At 41.5% G+C, this 18,896-nt stretch overlaps 1 protein-coding gene across 2 annotated transcripts in view; it reads left to right on the plus strand.

Annotated features, from left to right (window-relative positions):
- The window catches only part of CDKL2 (cyclin dependent kinase like 2), a 75,697-nt gene that overhangs the window by 34,757 nt on the left and 22,044 nt on the right, over window positions 1-18,896 (plus strand). For both annotated transcript variants that reach the window (XM_075860699.1, XM_075860698.1), the window contains exons 3-5: window positions 8,487-8,681; window positions 10,935-11,113; window positions 11,204-11,316. In XM_075860699.1, the coding sequence (XP_075716814.1) occupies window positions 8,487-8,681; window positions 10,935-11,113; window positions 11,204-11,316 (487 nt within the window). The remainder of the gene's footprint in view (window positions 1-8,486; window positions 8,682-10,934; window positions 11,114-11,203; window positions 11,317-18,896) is intronic.

Genomic DNA, 18,896 nt, shown 5'->3' on the forward strand with positions numbered 1-18,896 from the left:
GTTAGAAGGCTAATGGATGATTAGAAAACACTTGATAACCCTTGTGCAATTATGTTAGCACCGCTGTAAACAGTTTTGCTGTTTAGAGGAGCTATAAAACTGACCTTCCTTTGAGCTAGTTGGGAATCTGGAGCATTACATTTGTGGGTTTGATTAAACTCTCAAAATGGCTAGAAAAAGAGAGCTTTCATGTGAAACTCGACAGTCTATTCTTGTTCTTAGAAATGAAGGCTATTCCATGCGAGAAATTGCCAAGAAACTGAAGATTTCCTACAACGGTGTGTACTACTCCCTTCAGAGGACAGCACACACAGGCTCTAACCAGAGCAGAAAGAGAAGTGGGAGGCCCCGCTGCACAACTGAGCAACAAGACAAGTATATTAGAGTCTCTAGTTTGAGAAATAGACGCCTCACAGGTCCTCAACTGGCAGCTTCATTAAATAGTACCCGCAAAACGCCAGTGTCAACGTCTACAGTGAAGAGGCGACTCCGGGATGCTGGCCTTCAGGGCAGAGTGTCAAAGAAAAAGCCATATCTGAGACTGGCTAATAAAAGGAAAAAATTAATATGGGCAAAAGCACACAGACATTGGACAGAGGAAGATTGGAAAAAAGTGTTATGGAAAGACGAATCTAAGTTTGAGGTGTTTGGATCACACAGAAGAACATTTGTGAGACGCAGAACAACTGAAAAGATGCTGGAAGAGTGCCTTACGCCATCTGTCAAGCATGGTGGAGGTAATGTGATGGTCTGGGGTTGCTTTGGTGCTGGTAAAGTGGGAGATTTGTACAAGGTAAAAGGGATTTTGAATAAGGAAGGCTATCACTCCATTTTGCAACGCCATGCCATACCCTGTGGACAGCGCTTGATTGGAGCCAATTTCATCCTATAACAGGACAATGACCCAAAGCACACCTCCAAATTATGCAAGAACTATTTAGTGAAGAAGCAGGCAGCTGGTATTCTATCTGTAATGGAGTGGCCAGCGCAGTCACCAGATCTCAACCCCATAGAGCTGTTGTGGGAGAAGCTTGACCGTATGGTACGCAAGAAGTGCCCATCAAGCCAATCCAACTTGTGGGAGGGCCTTCTGGAAGCATGGGGTGAAATTTCTCCCGATTACCTCAGCAAATTAACAGCTAGAATGCCAAAAGGTCTGCAATGCTGTAATTGCTACAAATGGAGCATTCTTTGACGAAAGCAAAGTTTGAAGGAGAAAATGATTATTTCAAATAAAAATCATTTCTAACCTTGTCAATGTCTTGACTATATTTTCTAGTCATTTTGTAACTCATTTGATTAATATAAGTGTGAGTTTTCATGGAAAACACAAAATTGTCTGGGTGACCCCAAACTTTTGAATGGTAGTGTAAGTGACATATATTGCAGTTAAAAAAAGGGAAAAATTTTAATTTTTACAAAATAAAGTACAACATGTTACGAAAAAACAATGTCAGAATTACTTGGATATTCAAAACTTTCGCAGATTTATTCTCTAATAAAGTCAGACATACCAGATTTGACAAATCTGGCTTGGTCATTAAGGTTCAAACTAGCTTGGTCATTAAGGGGTTAATCCGCCACTGCTCAGCATCTTTCTGAGATGACCAGTTTACAGCTCTGCATAGTTATTGTAAGTGATGCAGTTATTTCAAAGAAAAACGTGGTGTAAAAGTCTCATTCCAACCCAATTGCTATTAAAAGGTTGTTGGCATTATAGAGTTTTTGTATATATCTCCAAAGTGGTAATACAAGCACATTTTAGCATCCGGACCTCCCATGGTTCTACCAAAGCGGACTTAGATCACCATAGGATCCATATAACCTGCCTGAAACCAGTCTAGGTTAGAAAGTGTGAGCACATGAAAAGCTCACACTTTGTAATGTAATTTGATGTAAAAGTTCACATTAGGGTTGTCTCCCATTTAGGCCTCTTCTATCAGAGGAAGAGATGACCGAAAATCCAAACAGTAAATGCCACTTCTGTTTGAATTACTATTGATTTAAATGGTAATTATTTTCTTTCAGTTGGATTCTGTTGGTTTTCTAGGTTTCCGTTTTTTCACGGCAGCAAAAGTAATGCATACTGCACTTAGGATTCCGTGAAAAATCGGAAACCTAGTGGAATGGAGGCAAACGGAATCCAACTGAAACAAAAGAATTACCATTGAAATCAAGGGTAATTCAAACAGAAACGATGCTTTCCGTTTGGATTTTCGGTCATCTCTTCCACTGAAGGAATAGACCTAAACGGGAGACAACGCTAATATGAACTTAGCCTTAAAATTGTTTTCCCATCTTAGACATTTTTGGCATATCTACAGAATATGCAATAAATGTCTGAAAGATGCGTATCCTCTGGGACCCTAATCTATCTCCCAAATAGGAGTCCCCTGACCCCATTCTGCCTGCCATTCTTGTATCTGCATATCACCTCGTCCAGGTGGAGAATCAGTGGAGAGGTGACTGGTAATTAAAGAAACAGCCGAGCTCGCTGTGTTACGCTGTCTCCGTAACTCTCATAGAAGTGAATTGTAGTTGCAGAAACACCGAAGCACAGTGAGCCTGGCTGTTTCCGTAATTCCCAGGCACCCCTCCACTGTTTGCCCACAAGGACAGGGCGGCCAGCGGCCGCATCACCCTATTGAAACTGGGTTGGTGTACCCCCGTTCGGAAGATAGGTCCCACATATGTGAGACATTTATGGCATATACTGTGAATATGCTATAAATGTTTAAGATGGTTATATCCTTTTAAAATTAAGCCACTAAGATCGGGACGGGAGCAGTAACACGGTACAGGTTCGTCCAAGCAAGCCGCTACAAGGATGTGTCTGGTTGCCTAAGACTCTAATGTAAGCAGACTGTTCTTGCAGCCACTAGCATGGATGAGCCTGTACCGTGTCCTTGCTCTTTTGTTAAAGCTATATTCTTTAGACGTCCCAGGCACTATTCTTCCACCAAATACATAGAGTTCCTGCCTTAGCATTGAGGCAGGATTCATTCTTCTTGCGTTTGCCATATTCCTTCATCAAAATTCTAGATGATGAAGTGTAATTCATGACAACAGCGGTGTACATAGAAGAGAAGGGTTAAAAACACAAAAAAATGGCCATACTCACAAATTGGGCAGGTATAATCCCAACAGGACGCAGCTAGGTCAAAAATGCTGCTGAAGGAAAGTGCTCAGGTGTGTTAAATAATAATAGCCACTCCCACTAGCCTTGAGGGGACTGGCGTGTGGTGCATGGGATATATAGTAAAAAATAAATGAATTGTGTATAATGTGCAGGTAGTAATAATGTGTGTGAAATATAGGGGGCAGTACTGAGTATAGTGAGTGGTGAATAACATGTGTAAAATATGGGGGGGCAGTACTGAGTATAGTGCATAAGGGTCAGGAATGTGAGTGATGCATGAAGTGTGGATGCAGTGTGTAAAACATGGAGGGATAATGCGTAAATCATGAGGCACAGCCTATATAACCTGGTAGCAGCCTATTTGTAACGCCATGATGATACATAGAGTGGGCTGCCCTGCTTGCTAGATTGTGTTTTTAATCTTATTATATGTCCCACTTTTTTTTCTGTGGTTAGATAGAAGAGAAGGGGCCCATAGTAAAGATCAAAATGCGCCCTCTATTATGGGGCTGGGTTTTGCCGTCCAGGACAGAAGGGCTTGGTGTTTGTTTCCCCCTTAATGCACCTGCCTAACCTCCTGTTTGCTAACAATGCAATTTCTATAAAAAGGGGAGTCCCATTTCAAAAAAGGGAGCCCCACTAAAGTTCTTGCCAGCGAGTACTGAAAGGGATGCAACCCTTCCTGGTCTGCCTCTATGGTGAGTATGCTCTTCCATTACACCAAAAACATATTTGCAGTGATTCAGAGTCCAATGGCATTGCATATGGTGACCTGAGGCTCATAGGCGGTCATGGAAACCCAATGCATGAAGCTCATGAAAAACAGATCTTAAAGAGGCTCTGTCACCAGATTTTGCAACCCCTATCTGCTATTGCAGCAGATCGGCGCTGCAATGTAGATTACAGTAACGTTTTTATTTTTAAAAAACGAGCATTTTTGGCCAAGTTATGACCATTTTTGTATTTATGCAAATGAGGCTTGCAAAAGTACAACTGGGCGTGTTGAAAAGTAAAAGTACAACTGGGCGTGTATTATGTGCGTACATCGGGGCGTGTTTACTACTATTACTAGCTGGGCGCTCTGATGAGAAGTATCATCCACTTCTCTTCAGAACGCCCAGCTTCTGGCAGTGCAGACACAGCGTGTTCTCGAGAAATCACGCTGTGTCGTCACTCACAGGTCCTGCATCGTGTCCGACGAGCGAGGACACATCGGCACCAGAGGCTACAGATGATTCTGCAGCAGCATCGGCGTTTGCAGGTAAATCGATGTAGCTACTTACCTGCAAACGCTGATGCTGCTGCAGAATCAACTGTAGCCTCTGGTGCCGATGTGGCCGACACGATGCAGGACCTGTGAGTGACGTCACAGATCTGCACTGCCAGAAGCTGGGCGTTCTGAAGAGAAGTGGATGATACTTCTCATCAGAACGCCCAGCTAGTAAAAGTAGTAAACACGCCCCGATGTACGCACATAATACACGCCCAGTTGTACTTTTACTTTTCAACAAGCCTCATTTGCATAAATACAAAAATGGCCATAACTTGGCCAAAAATGCTCGTTTTTTAAAAATAAAAACGTTACTGTAATCTACATGGCAGCGCCTATCTGCTGCAATAGCAGATAGTGGTTGCAAAATCTGGTGACAGAGCCTCTTTAATGCTGCTTCCAGAGGCAGTGTGGAACTTATCATTATCTATGCAATACAGTATCATGGTCCTGGTGTGAGATTACGATTGGCTCAGCTGTTGTTGCTCCTAGATGTTTTAACATCACCTTTACAGCACTTACAGTTGACCTGGGAATCTATACTAACCAGAAGTTTGAAAAGATCCCATCCTATGACAGTGCTACTCTACATTATCAAATCTCGCAGTATATTCAAAGGCATTAGACACAAGTATATTTCCATTAACCCAGTGGCGTAACTACCGCTATAGCAGCCGTAGCGGCTGCTACGGGGCCCGCAGCATGAGGGGGCCTGTGCCACCCGCCGGCACGGCCCCCCCCCCCCAATGGCCGGAGGCTCCGCTAGCAGCTGCTATGGCTGCTACAGCGCGACGCCACTGAAGGGGTTGTTCCTACAAAAGACATGCATCCCCTATCCACAGGATAGGGGATACATGTGTGATCGCTGGGACGCCCAGTGATAAGGAGAGCGGGGGACCGAAAGTCCTCCGAAGTTCTCCATGACAAACCTCGGAGTTCCGGGGTCTGTCGGCAGCTCCATATAAATTACTTGCGCACCAGTCGCGCTTGTGCGCATGAGTGACCAGCTCTCCTTTCATTTTTATTGAACTGCGCAGACGCCGGAAGTCCGAGGTTTGTCATGGAGAACTTGGAGAACGCTGCCAGCGATCACACATGTATCCCCTATCCTGTGGATAGGGGATACATCTCTTTTGCAGGACAAACTATAGGCCGTTTTTTTGGGGGGGCTATATGGCGTTATCTACAGGGAGGGTTCTGTATGCTGTTATCTACAGGGGGGTCTGTATGGTGTTATCTACAGGGGGGTCTGTATGGCGTTATCTACAGGAGGTCTGTATGACGTTATCTACAGGGGGGTCTGTATGGCATTATCTACTGTGGGGACTCTGTATGGCGTTATCTACAGGGGGGTCTGTATGGCGTTATCTACAGGGGGTCTGTATGGCGTTATCTACAAGGGAGGGCTGTATGGCGTTATCTACAGGGGGGACTCTGTATGGCGTTATCTACAGGTGGGGTCTATATGGCATTATCTACAGGGAGGGTCTGTATGGCGTTATCTACAGGGGGCTGTATGGCGTTATCTACAGGGGGCTGTATGGCGTTATCTACAGGGGGTCTGTATGGCGTTATCTACAAAGGGGGTCTGTATGGCGTTATCTACAGGGGGATTTGGGGCTGTAAGACGTTTTCTACAGGGGGGCTATATGGTGTTATCTACAGGGGGCTGTATGACGTTATCTACAGGGGGCTGTATGGCGTTATCTACAGGGGGATTTGGGGCTGTAAGACGTTATCTACAGGGGGCTGTAAGGTGTTATCTACAGGGGGCTGTGTATGGCGCTATCTACAGGGGGCTGTGTATGGTGCTATCTATAGGGGGGCGCTGTGTGGTGGAATCTATAGGGAGGCACTATCTACAAGGGGGGTTGTGTGATACCCAGCGGAGGGGGGGCCCCATCAAAAGTTTGCTATGGGGCCCAGTCTTTTCTAGTTACGCCCCTGCATTAACCCAATGGTGGTTTTGAATGTTCTGTGTTAAGACCCATATTCTCTATTGCAAATAAGCAAGAGACTAATTTCAGATGATTGAGGGCACATTCAGACATTGTGGACACTCTCCGCAGTAAATCTGCATCACTACCCCAAGACCCCCCGTAATCCACGATAGCTTATCATGAATGTGATGGCAATAACCTTTTTATTACACATTAGATGTATTGCATATCGCATTTTGGGGGTCACATACAATCCCACTTCATCAGAAGTGCTTTTCAGTGTGGAGTAGAGGTAAATATAGGTTTATAATTAGGGTCTCCCTCCCCTCCAAAAGGTTTGTCCCTTTACTGAAAGTCCCTTGTCAGCATTTTTTCTTCATTGCATTAAATAATTGAAGTGCTTTCCCCTTTTTTTTTTATATAAACAGGATGTGCTCAATCTGATAAATATATATATTTGATCTCTTTCTTCAGTTGCCCCTTTTTTATCTTTTCGTTCTTGGTGTAAGCCTATGTTAATCTAACTGACTATCCCTTCAAAATGCATACACAAACAATGTATTGTTCCAGAAAGAATAACTACAATAGCCAACAGGCAATCTTGAGAATGGGCATAATAACAGCAGAGTCATTATTTATGTATAGTTGATGCAGAAAACCAACAGTTTATTGTTCTAAAAGAAGTACTGTTTCAGCATTGGGCATTATGATGGCTGAAGTGAGAGAAATGCCAGTTATCTGAGACGAGGCAGCGTGACAAAATTAGCAATGTGCCAACAAACATTCAACTTAGTGAAATGGTGACCTATAACTGAACTAGTTGATTGTTTTACTTGTTCACATTTGTTGTATACAGGTTTCCAAGTCACAAAATCTACATCAGCTGTGCAAAAATACATGTAACCATTTTCAAGATATAGTGGTGTTACCTTTAACATCACATCAGACGTTAACATGATAAAAATGACAGCTAGGATTAAATTGGTTGTTGTTTGCCCACAAAAGTCTCTGTGGATAGATTCTGAGATCCTGGAAACATTATGCCTCTTGGGATGCAGTCATTTGGGCTAAGCACTTTAACACATTTCTGTAACAATATTGCTATAACATTTTTGCCAACCAGCTGTACCTGACATCTGAATTACAGCCCAACTGGTGTAATTTGTGTCACTGTTTACACTAGGGGGTTGGATCACATGGGACATATTAACTTAACAAAAATTGCTATAAATTGTAATGCTTTTGTCATTCGCACATGTAAGAGGAATATGTTGCAAATATGTTCTCTTTAAAGTAGTTTTTTTTACTTTTTACATAGCGTTTCTCCACCATCATTAAACTGGGACGAGTCACATGCCCATGACGGTATGTCAACACCTGCCAGTTCAATGCTAAATTTTAGGTCGTAGAAACAAGTAAGGCTCAGTTCACACCTCTATGTCATCATAGTCAAGGGATTCCATTGTTTTCAATAGGAACAGTTTTGAACCAAAGTTGATATAAATATGGGGACAGATGTAAATAAACGGGGTCCTTTTTTCACATTTTTTCTTAATGATAAAGGAAAGAGTCTACTCGTTTTTGATTAGAAATAACTGTTCTAACAATCATCTATCAAAATCAAACATATATTGTATGGTTTCCCGACTACAGTTTTAATATGTGGTAGTGTGATCAAGTTTTCCATAAGTACAAGACTAAGACGTTTTTCTAGAATTGCTACTCCAAAAAAAAAAAAAGCAGCCTCAGACCACCACAAAACTGCATTTAGGCTAAATTCACACCTCGTGCAGTGGAGCTATGCAAATCTGAATCTAAATGGTTGCATATGTCTGCCGTTGACTGGCAATAAAAAAATATGTATAATGTTCAGTATGATATTTTCTGTTATATAGTTGTATTGAAAGATGCAGTTGACTTTTCAATACACAAGTTATATACTTTATGACTCTTGTATTTTATAAATTTCTATTTTATACAATATATATATATATATATATATATATATATATATATATATATATAAATTAAACTTTATGACTTTTGTATTATAAAATGTTATATAAAAAACATTAAACATTTTACTATAAGCAATTTAATAATTTACATAATGTTTTCTATTTTATTATCACCACAGCAATTACGCCATGAAAATTTGGTAAATTTATTAGAGGTCTGCAAGAAAAAGAAGCGCTGGTATCTAGTCTTTGAATTTGTTGACCGCACCGTACTTGACGATCTTGAACAGTTTCCAAATGGGTTGGATTTCAACAGAGTTCGAAAGTATTTATTTCAGATTATAAGAGGGATTGGATTCTGCCACAATCATAATGTAAGTAGTATAATACTTTCTATTAGGCCTCATGCACATGACCGTAGCCATATGCACGGCCGTGATTTTCGGGTCGGCCAGGGTGTCACCCGCAAGCCACCCGCAAATCGCGGGCCGTGCACATGGCCGCGGCCATTATTTGCTATGAGCCTGGACCGCAGAACATGGCCGTAATAAGACTTGCCCGTTCTTCTCTGGGCTCCTGGGACCATGGCCCCATAGGAATAAATGGGGCCGCAATTCTTCAGTGGATTTTCAGGGCAATTGCGGCCGCAAAAGCACGTTCATGTGCATGGGGCCTTAATGTCTAGCAATGTCTGATCATTATTATAACATTTTTCCAGCTATATAAAGGCCATAGGGCTTCAGTTTTTAGTGTTAATTGAACTAATACTAAAAGTAACGTAATATAATTTAATCATTTATAATAAAAATCAGCCTGAGCTATTGTGGACTCTTCTATATGAATGGCACATATTTGTTTATACACCGTATGTTAGGACATATAGCTAATTCTATAGCTGAGCTGCTAGGACAGATTATGGCTTGTGGCTCATCCATAGAGTCAGCTATATGGACAAGTGTGAGTAAACAAACACATCCTGTCCATTGAGTGACGGGTTAAATGGTCACTAACTTTTCATCAAAATTTGCATAAATCAATAGTACAAGCAAATATATGAAACTTTGTAATATATCTTACTAGAGACTCCTCAAGACAAGACGGGCTCTCAGCTCACTGAGGGATCAAGTTGCATGCAGCCCATAGAAGTCTATGGAGGGGGAGGGGGAGGAGGGAGCAGGAACAGAGTGACAGAGAGGCAGAGAGAAAAAGACAGCGACGCTGCTGCAGGTTTCTAGTAAGTATTATATCTCACCCAAGTGATGGAATCAAAGCGACACTGCTCATTACTGCTATATAATCTCCTCCATGTTGCTGCTTCTGAGCGTGTGCTAGAAAGAGATTGGGGAGCAGGATGTTCTCTTCACTATGTGTGCTGTGTATGGCATACATGATAGTAGTTAGGCTCCACCAACTAGCTCAGGGAAAACTGAGAAATAGAGATAGATCCTACAGAGGGGAAAACTGTTAGAAAATGCAGAATACAAGTCATATCATGGCCAGAAATAGTGTTATTCCTTAAGTATACACATATGACAGTTTATTCTGAAAAGTCATCTGAAAGGTTAGGTACTCATTAAAAGAGTCCCATAACATTTAAAACTTTAAGATTCAGGTATGAATGTACAATCACAAAGAGGATGAGATATAAGGAGCTGTTTGTTGGGGTCCTCACACTGTAGAGCTGCTTTAGATGTCCCTGTGTCTACCTAAATTATGGAGAGAAAAGTGTGGCCACAGATGATTTTTTTTTACCTAACCCACAAATTACTGGATCTGGTCTCTATTTTTATTCAGGAAAAGAGAATCACCTGTGACCATGCTGTTCCCTCTATCTCACAAAAGGACAGCTAAAGTACCGCAGTGTATGGATCCCAACAAATAAAACAAAAACCTTAAAGGGGTTTTTCCATTAGGGACATTTATGACATATCCACAGGATATGTCATAAATGTCAGATAGATATGGGTCCCACCTCTGGGGCCCCCTAAACCCAGTTCTACCTCTCAGTGTTGCGACCGAAGTGTGTGATTTCCGATCATAAAGAAGAAAACAGCGTAGCTCGCTAAGCTATGCTGTTTCCGTAACTCCCATAGTAGTGAATGGCAGTTACGGAAGCAGTGTAGCATACGAGCTACGCTGTTTCCGTAAACTACCATTCAGTTCTATGTGACTTACGGAAACAGCGTACCTCAGCAAGCTATGTTGTTTTTTTCTTCATGGTCGGAAATCACACGCTTCAATCTTCAACACAGAGAGGTGGAATGGGATTTAGGGGCTAGAGCTAGAGACAGGTGCGGGTCCCAGAGGTGAGACCCGCATCGATCTGACATTTACGACAAAATCAGTTTCCCCATGTGAATTCTTACCTCAAATCTTGATGTCTCAAGCCAATGCTATTTCTCCTGGCTTTCTACATAATAAGATATCTGCTGGAATTTGCTTGAGGTGTTGAATAGCAACAGTCCATACATGCATCTGGTGACAACAGCAGGTCTCCATAATATTGTGTTAGCTCATGGAGAGACCTTTTAGGCCACTTCCTATAGCCTGTAACTTGAATTATCTATAGTAAAGGTTCAGATATTTTGATATTGTTTATATGTCCTTTATTTTAATGTCGCTTTTAGATTATCCATCGAGATATAAAGCCTGAGAACATACTGGTTTCACATTCAGGGGTGGTAAAGCTTTGTGATTTTGGATTTGCACGTACACTGGCAGCTCCAGGAGAAGTATACACCGATTATGTGGCCACCAGATGGTACAGAGCACCTGAGCTTCTGGTTGGGGATATCAAGTATGGCAAGTAAGAACTTTTGATTATGGAATGCAGTGAAGCATTTTGCAATGTGTCTTGTCTTCCAGGGCTGATAAAGGTTGTCATTATGTTCTTTAGGGCTGTTGATGTGTGGGCTATTGGCTGTTTAGTAACAGAAATGCTTACTGGAGAACCACTTTTTCCTGGAGACTCTGATATTGATCAGTTGTACCACATAGTTAAATGCCAAGGTAAGACTACTTTAATCGGGGTCTGTAAAGTCCCAATAACATGTGATACTGTGACAATGATGCTGTTATTTTCAGTTGTAAATGCATGGGAGACACATTCTGATATCCCAACATACTGACTTTCTCATGAAAACCTGAAAGTTTTTTTTTCAGAAATAATCAAGGCTACATGCCCTCATCAGTTAAAATGAAGATCCACTTTTGAAGACATATTTTATGGTATTTACCCAAAAATATAACTCATTGGGGGGGAGTCTGACCACTGAGAGCCCCTCCGATCCTGACCAGCATTATTTTTTCACAACGAAAAAAAATCCAGATTGGCCACTGTACTTTACTATGGCTGCACCCACTTTCTTTTAGGGATTGGTGGGGGTCTCAACAGTCAGATGCTCACCAATCAGTGCCATCGCATAGACAGATACATTAAGATAGACAGACAGATGTAAAGTACCTCTTGGTTGGTTGACTGGGAAGAGTTACATGGCCAGATTCATTGCGTCTTAGCAAGCATGGTGCAAGTTTGCTGAGGTGCCGTGGATCTGGTCATGGACTGTTCAGAGGCTGCATCTACTAGATGCCTTAAAGAAGCACTACAGCATTATTATTTTGCCTATATAGTGCAGCATAGTCTATTATTGAATAATATTGTAGAGGTTCTTGTATATGCCTCGTGTATACCTGCTTTAGTTGATGTGCCATTCATGGGTTGTCTACCATCTTGGTTTCTTCTTCCCCTCTGATATGGTTCTCATAATGCAGCCTACATTTCCCATGATGCTTCTGGCTTTTCAGAGGCAAAGGGGGAGAAGTCTTTTGACACTGCACTTGCTTTGCTCTGTGTCCTATGTAAGTGATAGATCAGTGACATAGAATTTCAGTCCTCACACTGCAGAGTCTTAGTGTATCCTACTTTATGTAATGCAGCTGAGCCAGTTTGCTGCTTGTGTCAGTTTTTACACATGACACAGTGAGGAGCAGCATCTCATAGAAATACACTGGACTCTCTGCAGACAGTATTTACAGATAGTATAGACAGGCAGTGTAAGGCACCTGCACACGGTCGTGCCCGTAATTACGGTCCTTGATTACGGGCATGGCCGACTGCGGGACAGTCACTCTCACTTACGGGCCGTGCCCCCCATTATAAAGTATGGGAGCACGGTCCATAAAATCCAAAAATAGGACATGTCCTATTTTTTACAATTCATTTCTACGGCCCAGACATCTTCCCGTAAATATACTGGAAGTTGTCTATGGGCAAAATAAATGAATGGGTCCGTACTTTGATCCGCAATTACGGTCCGTAATTGCGCATCAAAATTACGGCCATGTGCATGGAGTCAGGGGAGTTTTTAACTCTGCAGCTAATCATTTTATGGACTCACCTATTATATCACTGCACTCCTGCTCCCTTAGATAGGGCAGAAATCATCTCTTCAGCAGCGCTCAATGCATGGGTGGACATACTGTGGCATAAGGAGGGTAGAGCTGGGTAGGGAGGGGAGGGGCCTCAGAGCTGCTGGGAGGGATTTGATTGGTGATGAAGTAATCCTGTAGTTCATAGGAAGTCAGCCACACAGGATAAAACTGACCTCCTGTCTACACATTAGAGCATGGTCTATTTTGGTGGTCAGACTGAGATCACATGACAGAGCTGCCCATAATGAAATGTATGGATGCCCACTGAACTAGGAAGAAATGAATGACACTGCTAGAATATTGCTGGTAATATGTGCAAAAAAATGCATGATACGTATGTGCAAAAAAAAAATTGCTGGAGGGCTTCTTTAATAGTGAGTGTATGTTCACATGGAGTGTTTTCAGCCGTTTTTCGGGTCGTGAACGTCCCGAAAAACGGCTGAAAATCGGAAGCAGAACGCCTTCAAACATCTGGCCATTGATTTCAATGGGAAAAACGGCCTTCAGTTCGGACGGGCTGTTTTTTTACGCGGCCGTTTTGAAAAACGGCCATGTAAAAAAACGCCCACGAAAGAGACGTGCAGGTCACTTCTTAGGATGTTTTTGGAGCCGTTTTCCACTGACTCTATTGAAAACAGCTCCAAAAACGGCCATAAAAAAAACGCAGCGAAAAACACAGAGAAAAACGCGAGTGGCTTAAAAAACGTCTGAAAATCAGGAGCTGTTTTCCCTTAAAAACAGCACCGTATTTTCAGACGTTTTGGAGTTTGCGTGTGAACAAACGCTAACAAGACAGTGGTAAATTCTCATTTTAAAGGGAATGTGACGCTAGAAAAAAATGTATTTTTTTTTTAGTTAAACAATTAGTGTATAGGTGATTAAACATTGTTCTAATTTTTTTAATTTTTTTCACGAGTCAGGAAATATTATAAATTAGATTCTAATTTATAATATTTCCCAGTGCTGGTCACTAGATGGAGCAATTCCCAAAATTGCAGCATTGCATGTGGTAAAGCAACCACATTGCTTTATGCTGCAATATTTGAGATAACTCACTCGCTCTAGTGAGCTCTCAGAATCCCCCCCTCCTTTATCCTGGCTAGTGCCGGGAGAAACGAGGGGATTGAACGGTCAAACCTCCTACACTGTGTGTCGCCATTTTTTGAGCTAACACACAGTGTAGTAGGTTTACATACACTAGTAAACACACAGTAAAACACTTACATACACAGAAATAACTTGCCTGCTCCAGCCGCCGCCGCTCCCTCCGGTCCGTCCGCTCCGTCTGCTACCTCCCGCTCCAAGTGCACAAGTCCGGAAGCCGCGACCGGAAGTAGTAATCTTACTGTCCGGCCGCGACTTCCGGTCCACAGGAAAATGGCGCCGGACGTCGCACAGTTCAACTTGGACTGTGTGGGAGCGGCGCATGCGCCGTTCCCACACAGACGGCGTACAGCATAGTGGATGGAACGGGCCCCGTTCGCATTCACTATGGGACTGTATGTGCCGTATTCCATGTCTGTATGTGTCGTTAATCGACACATACAGAAATGGAAAAAAAAATGGCAGCCCCCATAGGGAAGAAAAAGTTCAAAAATAAAAAAAAGTAAAACACAAACACACAAATAAATATAAAAGTTTTTAATAGAACACTAAAATCAAACTGATGTAAAAAAAAAAATTTTCGTGACACTGTTCCTTTAAGAGTTTTGGCATCATGATAGAGCAGCTATCAGACTGTTAATACACTCCTGACACTGCGATGTCCATGAGAATATCACCGCGGGACCCTGCGTCGGATATCGGATTCCCTGCAGGTTTATTATTATTGTCAGAGGAGCTATTCTGATAATAATAATAATAATAACAATAATAATAATAATATTATATGAGTGGCATCTGCAGTATGAGATTTTTAAGTGTATTTCCTATTCAAGAAGTCAGCAGTTTTAATAATATTAAGCCTTACTAATGGTTTAGTGCTCAGTTTCTTCACTGTTAAATCAGATCTTTATAAGTACACCGCATTCCAAATTATTATGCAAATGTTATTTTTCGCTGATTTTCCTAAATAGTCGATGCAAATGACAGTCAGTATAATCTTCAAGCCATCAACCGTTGGAGTATAATGTGAATTTTATTATACAAATCTCTTAATGATAACAGTTTTTTTTTTACAAGTAAAAAACAAAAAATGCACTGTTTCAATTTATTATGCACAACAGAGATCAAAACATTTTAAAGGTTGTAAAGAGAACTAAAATGGTAATTTGTTGAATTTGCAGCATCAGGAGGTCATATTTACAGAAATCAAAAGCTCTTTCAATCAAAAAAAAACTTAACAGGCCAAGTTACATGTTAACATAGGACCCCTACTTTGATATCACCTTCACAGTTCTTGCATCCATTGAATTTGTGAGTATTTGGACAGTTTCTGCTTGAATATCTTTGCAGGATGTCAGAATAATCTCCCAGAGCTTCTGTTTTGATGTGAACTGCCTCCCACCCTCATAGATATTTTGCTTGAGGATGCTCCAAAGGTTCTCAATAGGGTTGAGGTCAGGGGAACATGGGGGCCACACCATGAGTTTCTCTCCTTTTATGCCCATAGCAGCCAATGACACAGAGGTATTCTTTGCAGCATGACATGGTGCATTGTCATGCATGAAGATAATTTTGCTACGGAAGGCACGGTTCTTCTTTTTGTACCACGGAAGAAAGTGGTCAGTCATAAACTCTACGTACTTTGCAGAGGTCATTTTCACACCGTCAGGGACCCTAAAGGGGCCTACCAGCTCTCTCCCTATGATTCCAGCCCAAAACATGACTCCACCACCTCCTTGCTGACGTCGTAGCCTTGATGGGACATGGTGGCCATTCACCAACCATCCACTACTCCATCCATCTGGACCATCCAGGGTTGCACGGCACTCATCAGTAAACAACACGGTTTGAAAATTAGTCTTCATGTTTTCTTAGCCCACTGCAACCGTTTTTGCTTGTGAGCATTGTTTAGGGGTGGCCGAATAATAGCTTTATGCACACTTGCAAACCTCTGGAGGATCCTACACCTTGAGGTTCGTGGGACTCCAGAGGCACCAGCGGCTTCAAATACCTGTTTGCTGCTTTGCAATGGCATTTTAGCAGCTGCTCTCCTAATCCTATTTGGAACACGGTGTATTAATGGTCATGACAACCGCTTTTTTAAAAAAAATTCTCCCCGACGATAAGATGTTTGCGGGGTGACTGCTTTCAGGGTCCCATTGCAATTAGTTGATATTGCAATGGGAAAGGACCATAGAGACCTTATGTCTCTGCAGGGAAATAAATAATGACACTGCACTTATTGCCCTCTATCGGCTGGGTTGCTGGGTCCTCCAGAGTAATAACCCAATGGGATATTTCACCTATATTTTTTTTCGACCAGGTATATGAAAGTAGAAAAGAGAAATGGCACTTCATTAGGCAACAAAATTAAATGCCCATTATATAAGCTCCTAAAGCCATTTTCTTAGAGGCTAGGTGATGTTTAAACCAACATCCCCCATAATTACCATACGGGCAACTCCATAACTATATGAACCATACTGAAAAAAATGGAGCATGTAGCCATATATATAAGAATATAACAAATTTATAAGACAAATAAGACAAACATTGTATTAAAAACATAAAAAGACAAGACACTAGTACAAAATTGTGGTATAATGGAGTGAGACATGAAAAATGCTGGATGGTATATATATATGGAAAGGCTGTTATTAATTGACAGAAAATCAATTTTGGACCCAAATGGATATCAAATCTCATGAATTCTAATCCCATATTAAACATTTCTAACTAGTAAAAGGGGAGAAGAAAAAATATCAGTGCATAGTAAGTATACTTCAAAAGACAACCTTACCCATGACAGCAAAGAAGAAAAGAGAGGCTCGCTCTCCCACAATGAACGCAATGCGCGTTTCGCTACGAGTGCTTCCTCAGGGGGTGTTTCTCGCTCCATTATACCACAATTTTGTACTAGAGTATTGTCTTTTTATGTTTTTAATACAGTGTTTGTCTTATTTGTCTAATACATTTGTTATATTCTTATATATATGGCTACATGCTCCATTTTTTATATATGGCTACATGCTCCATTTTTTTCGGTATGGTTCATAAAGTAAAATGTCCGCCTAATTCTAGGGCAGGATCAAAGTTCCTTGGGAGGTCCGAGTTGGCATCATTTTACATTTAAAGTCATAAAAGTTGGCATGACCGTGCTTCTCTCAGCAATACAAATCGATGATAAATAAATAGTATACAATTAATAAAAGAACTATTGCAATACTAGCCAATGTCTTATTAAAAAGTTCTAGTAATGGTGTAAAATACATGATTAAAAAAAACACAGAATAAAAAGGGCTATATTTACTGATACAAGGGCAGGCTCAGTCACCAGCTCCCAGCAGGATGCAGACAAGCACAATGCTACACAGCTGCAAAATACTGATAAACAACCACTCTCACACCTATTATTCATGTGTGTGGGGGGTGTGCTTAGTATTAGTATTATTAGTACTATAGTACTATTGCACGCAGATAAAGCTAATACAAAAGGTGCCAGTCATGCCAGCTTGCAGCCTATTAATCACGCCCATACTATTAGATTAGGCGGGCTGTCCAGAACTGTCTGTGCACCCCACTAAGTAATGACACCCCACTATCCCCCAGCATAAAAAAAAACCTGTCTGCATCCTGAAAAAAATATCCATGATAATCATGAGGCCTTAGTTGATAATTTGGCCAAAATACGCAAGCCTGCATCTCGCATCAAGGGTCCTCATCGTCTTGTGAGTCCCTATACTTAAACAAATTACAAACCACAGAAAAAGGGCCATATTTACTTTAAAAAATCACAGAAAAAAAGTCTAGATTTACTGATAGAAGGGCAGGCTCGATCACCAGCTCTCAGCAGCATTCCTCCATGTAGCATTATGCTTGTCTGCATCCTTCTGGGGGCTGGTGATCGAGCCTTTACTTGTATCAGTAAATATGGCCCTTTTTTTCTCCTGTGATTTTTCAGAAGGAATGTTTACGCCAACCAGATCCATTTTGAAAAAAAAAAACCTCAAATACTTGTATAAACTTTATCACCAACTTCAATTAAGCACATGGGGAAATGATAAACATCCTAAAAAAAACACTGGCACATCCGGTAGAATGACCCCTTTCTAAAAATACAGAATGCCCAAAGAGTAACTTATAAGCAGGCCCCCACTCTTAGAAACCTCCTGGCCCCCAGTCGTTTGAAACAACAAACACAGTGAAAGGAGGAAAATCACTTTTGAAAAGGAGAAAAAGCAGTTTTAGATGTGAGCACAATCGATGTCTGTGCTGTAAAATCATTAGACATAATATCACCCGTCGTACGTCAAATGTTATAAACAAAGAATAATATCACATACAACCTGAAGTGTCAATCGAATTATGTCATCTATGTGTTTGAATGTAAATGTCATCTGCAGTATGTAGGGAGTATGATCCAGCCCCTACAGTGCAGGTTGAATAAACATAGATTGAATAAAAGTGTAATTTTCTAAAACATGGTTTATCATGTCATTGCGCAATATATCACAATAATGATCACAAGCTGATTTCATTCATCCCCAATTGACATGACCTCCCAGAGGCTCTGTCACCAGATTTTGCAACCCCTATCTGCTATTGCAGCAGATCGGCGCTGCAATGTAGATTACAGTAACGTTTTTATTTTTAAAAAACGAGCATTTTTGGCCAAGTTATGACCATTTTTGTAGTTATGCAAATGAGGCTTGCAAAAGTCCAAGTGGGTGTGTTTAAAAGTAAAAGTCCAAGTGGGCGTGTATTATGTGCGTACATCGGGGCGTTTTTAATACTTTTACTAGCTGGGCGCTCTGAAGAGCAGTATCATCCACTTCTCTTCAGAACGCCCAGCTTCTGGCAGTGCAGATCTGTGACGTCACTCACAGGTCCTGCATCGTGTCGGACACATCGGCACCAGAGGCTTCAGTTGATTCTGCAGCAGCATCGGCATTAGCAGGTAAGTCGATGTAGCTACTTACCTGCAAACGCCGATGCTGCTGCAGAATCATCTGTAGCCTCTGGTGCCGATGTGTCCCCGCTCGTCTGACACGATG

This window comes from Rhinoderma darwinii, chromosome 1 (genome assembly GCF_050947455.1).
Source record: "Rhinoderma darwinii isolate aRhiDar2 chromosome 1, aRhiDar2.hap1, whole genome shotgun sequence".
Lineage (NCBI taxonomy): Eukaryota > Metazoa > Chordata > Amphibia > Anura > Rhinodermatidae > Rhinoderma > Rhinoderma darwinii.